We start from the raw sequence: 9686 nt of genomic DNA on the forward strand, positions 1-9686 counted from the left end.
AGCTTACCAAGCAACTGAAATGCAGAGCATGTACTCCAACAAGTAAGCACTGGAAATTCACACTTTAAACCCAAAGTACTCCCTTGTGCAGAGGATTTTTTTCTTAAAGCCAGTTCTCTGTTGCTGCAAAAGGAAAATGCTCAGCAGAAAAGCAAGGCTTCTTTCAATTGTTTAATACTTGCAACTAGTATTCTTCCTGCTTTTTCTGACAAGCAGCCACACCAGAAACTTTACTATATATTGTTTTATTGTATGTCAAAGTTCACTAAAGTTAGGGTTTCACTTGTATACAAGTTACTTAAAAACTGTTTCTAGGAAGAAATTTATTAGCAATCATATTTCAAAGCAGAGTTTTGTTCAACCAGGCCACAAAAAACAATATTGTGTACAAGCAGTAATTAGAAGGAGCTGCAGGTTCAAGAAATTTCCAAATGTTACCAAACCCAATATCTCAGGAGAAAAAAAAAGCAGTCAAAATATAAAATAGCAGCTCCATGTAGCTTTTTCAAGTTTTAAGTTTATTCAGAAGGTGACATTTATTTCAGTTTGCTTCGTTCTTTGAAGCTTCATCAAAGTTTTCAACAAGATCTAGAAACAGAAAGACAATAAAATGTGAATTGGACCAACATCTGCTTTGCCAAATATATTCTTCTGAAGCTCTAATTCATATCAAGTGCTTGAGAGATTTTTAAAAAAGCCTTACAAAACACAGACCAAGCAACATGCAAGAGCTTTCAGAATTCACCTTCCTTGTTTAAAGAAATAAGTTTTAGGTGGTTCATTATAAAGCAGAATTCTAACATCAGTCAGCTTTCCTATAGCCATTCCTAAGCAAAGTGATACTGAAAAGGCAGTTTCTTCCCAGCCCTTTTACTGAGGATTAAACAGTGATCCTAGCCATAGCATATTTGTCCTGTGTAAGAGTAACAGCTATTTCAAACCAATTGTTCAATTAGTCTAGCATGGCATCTGAAAACAATGAAATAATCTGCCTGTAGCGATTGTGCAACAGTCAATGACCAGTCTAGGACAAGGAATCTCACTGTTTATGTTATGCCGCATACGCCATCTCTAAGCTAAATTCAACTCCTCTTTCTCGGTTTACACATTTGCTCTCACCTGGAACTTCATCATCATCATCTTCACCAGTAGCAAGCGGTGCTTTTCCATCCACAGCTGCAAAAGCAAGAAGTTCAAAGGCATTATTTCAGCTCACCACAGGTACCTTGATCAATTCATGTGGGCTTTTGTAAGCATTATCTAAGAGTCTAAGCTAAGCTGCAGCACTCTGCAAAACTTTGCTGCCAAGTAAAAATAATCTAAAACTAGCTAAGCACTTCCCACTGCCCACACAGTACGTTAAATTTACTAGTCAACACTTTCTATCTAGGTATTGAGTACTTTGCATGATAGTCATATTCTGCCAGTTTCTCTTGAAAGTACCTTTGTTTACAGAGTAATCTGTGGGTCTCAAAGTTCATCTTTTTCAAAACACCATTAACTTACAAGGAAAAAAAATATACATGTATCTGAACCCTTATGATCCTAGACATTCAGGAAGAAAAAAAATACAGCACACCTGTGGAACACTGGGCAGACAATTAGAGACATTAAAAGACACTGCTGTTCCCTGAAGAATTCAGAGGAACATTGAACCAGATGCACGATTTTACACCTAATAGGTCAAGGTAACAACATGTTCTGGTCCACATCTCCTCTGATTCAGACTTAACCTCTTATCGTATTTGCCAGAGCTTTTGTGATTTAACTGTGCTCATTTCCACAGATCAGCAAGAATAGGTGAAACTGCAATAGCAATGAAACAGGCTATCCAGAGGTTGCAGTCTCCTTCTTGGGGGATATTCAAAACCTGTCCAGATACTTTCCTGTGTAGGAAACCTTTTTTTAGCAGGGGTCTGGACTAGGCGAACTCTAGTGGTCTCTTCCGACCCCTACATTCTGTGATAATGCTAAGAATAGGTACCTCAGGTCCCTAGGTGCCTGTGCCACTACTTCCACTGCTATTCTTGGCTGTACTACAAAGGTTAAGCTGCACAAAACCTTTCAATACCTCTGTTTATTCTAATTAATCCTTCTGATTTCAAGAAAAGTATGAAGAAAAAGACATGTACAACAGATGCCTGAAATCACTTTACACTGATATCTAGAGAAGCAGATGAGGACTTGAAATTTGGTCGGAAATAACTTATGACAAAGGTCAGTGCTAATTCTTTTGTTTCTAACAGCAGAACGCTGATACAGCTTGAGAGCATCTCAAGTGTTTTGAATTTTGAATGCAAACCATATTATTTTCTCCTAATTTTTTTTCACAGCCAATCAAACCTACAAGACAAGACTAAATTCACTTCAACACCTGCAAATGCAGTCATTGCAGACAATTCACTCTTTGATGTCAGCTTTCCAAACCTGTAGACAATACCAAAACCTAGTTTTGTGCAACTTCTTTGGCATTCACCCAAAGTAGAAACAATCATTTAACAAGTCATGCAAAGCAAGCACTTCAAAAACAGGCTTCTCTAGTATTAAAACTGTGCAGTTCAGCTTATTCAGAATAAATTCATCTTGTTATAAGACTCAGGCTTCAAGCCTGCCTTCCTCTAAGCCCTACCACTATCAGGCAGAAGACATAAAAATCACATTAGGAAGGAGGAAATTGAGCTCCACAGGGAAATAAGAAGTTTACCTCATCCCAGAGACTAGTTATAGCAGGATTTTTTGACTGGGAAACTGACCTGGCAAATACAAAGACAACCTCTCTTTCTTTGTGGAAAAAGCACAGAAAGAAGAAACACAAGTTCACTACTCCCTGAAACTGCACACCTTATAAGCTTTCTTCATTTCCTCTCTTTACCATGTTCTGTGCTTCGTAAGCAACGAAATTAACATTCTTGTTTAAAAAGCAGGAAGACAATACATGCAGAAACTGAAGAATGCTCTCAGAGTTAACAACCTTGTCTCTCCCTAACAATTTTCAAACTTTCAAACCTAAACATTCTCAGATCTTTTCCAAATACCAAATACTGAAGTCCTTCCTCTACTAATGCACAATTTCAGAAAGAACAAGTGCTTAACCTGTTTTACTAATTTAAAGATGGAGAAGGAAGTTGGTATATGTAACTCGCTGCTCACACCAGTCCTACACCCTCCATATACATAGGAATTAGAACATCTTTTCTTCCAAGTAGTGTGTAATTTCCCCTTACCGCACATCCATGAAGGTGCACAGCACTATCAAGCTATCTGTACCTGAGTCTCTCCACTCAACACCTCCATTTTATGTTTCCATTCAATTTGCCAAAATAAATTTGTCTGTTTAAATCCTAAGTCTTTCAATGATCCACCTGGCTTTAAAGAACTATGTATGTGAAAATATGCTAGACATATGTAGAAGTAAACCACCATAAGATCAAGTCTGGCTACAACACCCTCGCACCCTAGTCCTAGACCAGCTACAACTCTGTTTTATTTTGGTGATGCTCTTTGCTGGAATTAACCTCTAAATAAGACCTCAGAGCTCTATTTCTTTATGCCATAATATGCCTGCATACGGAGTGCACTGAACTTCTCTACAGCTACACAAATAAGCTCATGTTAGTTGCCAGCATCAAATGCATTCAAGTTTCAACTTACGTTGCTTGGGTAAGGCTTCCGCCAATCTCCTCAGGCTGGTCAGACTGTCAGCTCCAAGCTGATTTAAGATACTAGGAAGCATTTCTGTCAGCTGCTTTGTTTCAGCATGGCCAGTGATAGTGAAAGTGTTGGCAGCCAGAGATGCCTGAACTTTAGGGTTATTGAAGTGAATGACTGTTCCTTGGTTGGTAAACATATTTACCTGCAAGATAATATACAATTCAAGTAGTTTATCACAATTATTTTCTTATTAAACAGGAAACCAGCTGTAGTTCCTAAAGCTCACTGAAGACTTACTGATTTACAGACAAGTTCAAAATGTCATTTACCAGAATTTTAATGTTCATATATTTTACATTTCTGTATGGAAGAGTACTCCCTCCTTTGAAATTGTTACCTCTTCAATGCCAGAAATATTGTTGACTCCAAGTTTCTTTAAAGAGAACTGAAGTTTCTTATCGTCTGCTGTGGCTGTTCTATGGACAACCTTCTTCTTTCTGCGGGCAGTACCCTTTGCAAAACAAAAAATTACATATTAATATTTAAATATTTAATATTTAATATACCTACGAGAAAAGAAGCATCATTCTATACTTCCTTTCACCACAAGGCTTCCTTAAGATGTGACACAAAATCACTGAGTGTGTGAAACTGCAATCCCTTTTCAGACTATCCCAAGAAGAAAACATGTTACAGCTTGGCTGTATAAATAAATTCCTGCAATGCTTTTTGAGTGAAGTGGCAAAAGTTAGAGAACTGGCTGATGCTAATGCCTCTAACATAATCCAATTACAAACAATAAAAGACAACAACAGACAAACCAATGTGAAAATACAACTCTGAAGAACACAGCTCGAGTTTGGCCATTAGACTAGAAAGCCTGACCTTCATTCCCTTCTCCTGTCAACCTGGCACAAAAAGCAATGCAAGAAATGGTTTCATTTTAGTACCTTAACTGACTGCCAGTAACTGAGATACACTAAGGCCTATATTAGAAAAGACATTTCAGTCAATCTTAAAATATTATGCCTTGAATGAAAGGCTATGCAGGAATATGTTCCCCGCACACTTTTATGCGCATTAAGATACCAAACTTCAGACAATCTGATCACTTAATTTAAAAGCCGCTGCTTTCATCTCCACAGATTTAAGTCTCTAAAGATTACAGGCCTTCAGTAAGCAAGTTCTGCCACAATCGTGCCAAGACATGTTGTTCACGTATACCTCCACCAAAAGGATATTAAGGAAGAATGGGTACAGTAACCCTCAATTTACTACACTCCAACTACACATTCACCTACCAGGCCTTTAAAAACGGTTTGGAATAAATGACATTCAGACGTACCAACAGCATACATAAAAACTGTAAGTTTCATAGAAGGGATCACAGTATGTTTCAGTGATTTTGGAGGTCTACAGCTGAGCAATGTGGTGAAAGTCCACCAGAAGAGGCCACGTGCAGCCTTTTCTAACAAGGAGAAATTATCTTCCCCCATGCCTCCTCCGCACCCACAGTTATCAGCCTCCTCCACTCGTGCTGCAACTTTGTTGTGTGGAGTTCTAGTAAGCAATTCCAATCACAAAACAAAAGTCTGTGAAACAATTAGAAGGTGTGAGCTTGACTAGTCCGAGCAATAAGTGACAGTATCGCCAGCATATCCCAAGCTCCACACAATGTCATTGCAGCCTTTCAACACCTGAAGGGAACTTACTCCCAGGAGGGGAGTAAACTCTTCGAAAGGGCTGACAATAGCAGGACACGGGGAAATGGTTTTAAATTGAAAGAGGGAAGATTGCAGGCTGAACACATGCTCTTCAGCCACCAACACCGAATACCTCCGCAGCCAGCACACACGCCATTAACAACACAGCAGCTCTCCAGCAACCCGCACAACAACAACAACGCACCGGCGGACTCCCTCAGCCCGCAATTCCCATTTCAGGCTGCCCCAACCTGTGCCACACGCCAAACAAAGCCTTGTGGACACCCTGTGCTGAGCAATTAGCGTTCCGCTCCCGCAGGGCCGCGTTCCCCGCAGCAAGGCCGTGCCATTCCCGGCCGTGCCCTGCCCTGCCTCCTCAGCGCCGGCCCGGCACCCACCTTGCCGCCGATGCGCACTTGTGCCTGGAGCTTGGCGAGCTTCTCCTGGTTCATGATGGTCTCTTTCATCTGCGGAAGCAACGAGAGGGCGGTGAAGCGGAGCTCGGACCCCGCAGCGCCAGGCTCCGCCGCCGTTCTGAGGAGAGGGGTCATCCCGCCCGTCCCTCCCCGCATTCAGCCGACAGACCCGCTGCCCGCAGCCGGACAGCAGCCCCCTGCGCAGCTCCTGCCGCCCCCCGTTACCTTCCCGGTGCGGGCGTAGCGCTGTGGAGCGGCGGGATCGGAGCGGGCGGGTCCGGGCACAGCACGAGGCGGGGAGCGAGATGGCGACCGGAAGGGAGGCACACCGCGCCGCACTGCGCATGCTCCGCAGGCTCATCCGTTTGGCCCAGCAGGGGGCGCCATAAGGCGGGGCGGGACACAGTGAGGCCTGTTTACCTCTAGGTGTCCGTGTTCGGTGCGGGGAGGTTATAAATTCCCATTGTGAGCCATGTTACTTCTGTAACTACGCCCAACACACATCCCATATGCTCAATGAGGCACAGCCCACCCCACCCTGCAGCCCTTCCCTGCCCTGCGCCATCACGTTTGCAGCTCTGCCCTGCTAAGTGTCCCAGCCCTCTTCACTCAGCAGTCAGTGCTGAAACCGGGGCATGAAGATTGGAAGTAAAAGCAACAAATATTTCCACCTTCAGATTTATCACAAAATGACCCGGGTTGGAAGGGACCTCAAGGATCATGTAGTTCCAACCCCCCTGCCTGGCAGGGCCACCAAACATACACATTTACTAGATCAGGTTGCCCAGGCCACGAGAAAAGGCAGTGGACCAGATCTGAACATCAAATGTTAGGGAAGAATAAAGGCACAGAGAAAATGTGTAAAATTGTTCTGTAGCTGCCAGAAATCATTATTTTCTTTTAAGCCAAGACAGCCTGTGATAGGTTTTCCATGTGATTTGTTCAGACAGTTTATAACATCATGTAGGTTTGTACCCCTGAGCATGTTCTGTGGTGAAATGTTTCCCAGCTTTAACCACACATGGTATGAAGCGTCTCCGTCAGTTTTCTTTAAGCCAGTTACCTGCTCATTTAAGCCAGCACTCTTTCATTTTCTTACCAGAAGAGGCAGTGAGCTATTAATTATTTTCAGCAACCTCTCCTGCCATTCAAGACTTCTTGTTATCACATCTTGTTTGGTGGTCTCATTTTCCTTCTGAGGTGTTCTGTCTCAGAAGCACTGAATTAGTGCAGAAATAACTGCACTGCTGATAACCTTGGCCATCCATCTCTCTACACCTTTTCTAACCCAGCCATCTGGTAGCTGTTCACAAGTGTCTGTAATTGCAAAAAGAACCATATCTAAACAATCACCTGGAACAGCACAAGATGTCTAAATCTGCTTTTCCATTTTCATTTGATCTTATTACTTAAAAAAAAAAAAATTAAGCATGAATCTATTCCTGTATTAGCAGAAGGATATCTGACATTCAGAATGGAGCATCAGTAGATCTAGTTGATACAGCAGGGTACTTATTACAGGAACTAGTTAAGTTTGTTTAGAGTTATATTTGATTTCACATCTCTGCATGATACTGAAAACTTTTCTAGCATTTTCCCTGACATTCTTTCTAACATCGCCTCTTATTTGTTGCAGACAGGCAAGTTAAGCAAGAGATTCCATAATTAATGGATCAGATATTCAGGTATTTTTCATTTAATTCTGTAGTGATGCAAATAAGCATGAAGGAGTTCAAATCGTTCATGAAAACGGTGAGTACTGGCAGGTATGCTTTTCTTCCACTTACAACTCCTTGGGGATTAGCTACACTGCAGTAAAAGATGGAGGAGATCGATTTTCCATCTAAAATTAAGGGGCGGTGGCTCCTGCCAGGCTGAAGCAGAATTAACAGCTTGCTGCTGGGGAGGGAGAGCAGTCCTTGTTCCCTGCCTGCCTCTGGCACCTGCGCCCATCACTTACCTCCTGCTGAGCACTGAGCTGACCCTGGAGGCTGGACAGCAAAGGCAAAACCCAGAATAAATCACACCCACACAGCTGCCAAGGCATTAGCATGCTGAGCACGTCCACAGCGGCATGTTGAGAGCTGCACATCTGAAAGCAGGGCAGATTTAGTCCTCATTCACCTGGGCTAAGTGTGCCATCCTTTGGGAGAGACAGTGCTGTGCTGCGGTCATGTCGTAAGAACTTCTCTGATGTGTAACCTGTTGTCTTACTGAGGGCCAAAACTCTTCTGTGGCTTAATGAATGAATTCCTCGAATTCTACAGGATACATCTGTTCAATTCTCCGTCACCTGTGTATAAACATTAGTACTATTTATTCCACATACGGCCAGTGAGGAATACAGCGAATTCTGGCTGTTCTCTATGCCCCAGCAAGATGAAACCTTTTCTAGGCAAGCCATTGCAAGTCTGTTTAACACCAACTGTTAGCATCCAGTAACGATCTTCCTAGCCAATAAAGTCTGTTATGGATTTCTCCATACAAATCAATAGCGCTTGATACAGTGTTGTAGTATCTGAGATGGAAACAGTGCTGTACCTATGTTCAGACCTCTACAAAACTTGTGAGCTCCTAATTTATGAATGATATCAGGGCTTTTGGAGATGGTTTATTTTCATTTCATCTCTCCTCTAATACTGTTGACATGCCATGCACTTGGCTTTCCTGAGTGCTGAGCAGAGCACTCTTTTGAACAAACACATTCTAAAGAGACATGGAATGTCAAATGGATTCCATTTATTGTTGGAAATACACTTAATATGTGCTCTTTGTGTTCACTGGCAATCAGGACAAATATTACTTCATTTCAGCCTTATTGCTTATGGTTATGATGTGAGATTAATTTCAGAGTACAATACTAAATTAACACCTCTTCTCAGCATACCCTGTTATAATTCACACAGCACTGGCCACATCTTCCATTTTCCCTGGCACAATGACAGGAACTTTCACCATTCTTTTGCCTTTCATCTTGCACACAAAGCAGGAGACAATTTTCAGGACCAACCATTTAGCTCCCTTTTTCCATTTCTATGCTTCTGCGCAGCTAGTGAACATTTATTTAGTAACCAATACTCTGGTGATTTTGAGATCTTAAGCTTCAGTCCTTTTTGAGAACTCATGATGTGCTCCCCTAGCTCATGCTTTGTTTCAGTGCTATTGTTTTGATCTGTTTTGCCCTCTACAGAAGTTGTTCAAGTACAAGTAAATCCAGGCTTAAGTTTATGTTTCTCATTAGGCAATTACACAAATAGGAACGGAGAAAACAAGCCAATGCTTTTAGCCTTCTAAAATACTTTTTCTCTGATGAAAAGTTTATTTTCTGAAGGTCTGCTGTTTGCTCCAGGAAATGTAATAAAATCCAACAGAATTTCTCAAATTCATTTCTTGAACTGCTTCAGTTGATTCCTGATATGACTCAGTGATGTGGTTTTAGGCACAATTTGTCTTCCAAATCTCTCATAGGGGACCGTGAGATTCATACCTCCATCCCAGTTAACCCTATTCTGACAGCTGGGGCTGCACTTTCTGCAGCTTCTATCTTGGAACAATACCACTGTGATACATTTTCACTTCAGTATGTCAGCCTATTCATACATATCCGTTTGTAATCATCAGCTGGCCTGGTATTTCTGAAATCCTTCTTATATATTGATGGTGGCTGTGATTTTCATCATCATTGCAGCCTTTCAATACCTGAAGGAACTTACTCCAGGAAGGGAGTAAACTCTTCTAAAGGGCTGGCTGACAATAGCAGCACTAGGGAAATGGTTTTAAGTTGAAAGAGGGAAGATTTAGGTTGGATGTTAGGGGGAAGTTCTCACTAGGAAAGTGGTTGGCTCTGGACAGGCTGCCCAGGGAGGTTGTGGGTGCCCCGTCCTTGGAGGTGTTCAAGGCCAGGTTGGACGGGGCC

General features: G+C 42.1%; 1 protein-coding gene across 2 annotated transcripts; it reads right to left on the bottom strand.

Moving 5' to 3' along the window:
* Positions 1–229: 229 nt before the first annotated feature.
* BTF3 (basic transcription factor 3) lies at positions 230–6146 on the bottom strand. 2 transcript variants are annotated; one of them, XM_032441231.1, is made up of 6 exons: positions 5993–6146; positions 5753–5823; positions 4049–4162; positions 3652–3853; positions 1120–1176; positions 230–588 (listed from the first exon to the last, which is right to left on the bottom strand). In XM_032441231.1, exons 1-6 carry the CDS (start codon positions 6129–6131, stop codon positions 542–544), a joined length of 630 nt encoding a protein of 209 aa, XP_032297122.1. In that variant the 5' UTR covers positions 6132–6146; the 3' UTR covers positions 230–541. The 2 variants fall into 2 exon arrangements, with proteins under 2 accessions (XP_032297122.1, XP_015704341.1); XM_015848855.1 differs by having other exon boundaries at positions 5753–5821; positions 5996–6130.
* Positions 6147–9686: the final 3540 nt, after the last annotated feature.

Source organism: Coturnix japonica, chromosome Z, assembly GCF_001577835.2.
Source record: "Coturnix japonica isolate 7356 chromosome Z, Coturnix japonica 2.1, whole genome shotgun sequence".
Taxonomy (NCBI): domain Eukaryota; kingdom Metazoa; phylum Chordata; class Aves; order Galliformes; family Phasianidae; genus Coturnix; species Coturnix japonica.

Bases quoted from the DNA above. Each gene is read 5' to 3' on its own strand.
- BTF3 (XM_032441231.1), bottom strand. From the start codon at position 6,131: ATGAGCCTGCGGAGCATGCGCAGTGCGGCGCGGTGTGCCTCCCTTCCG. The intron at 5,824-5,992 runs ACGGGGGGCGGC...CGTTGCTTCCGC, and splicing joins ACGCCCGCACCGGGAAGGTA to AGATGAAAGAGACCATCATG. The intron at 3,854-4,048 runs GTAACAATTTCA...ATTATCTTGCAG, and splicing joins ATATTTCTGGCATTGAAGAG to GTAAATATGTTTACCAACCA.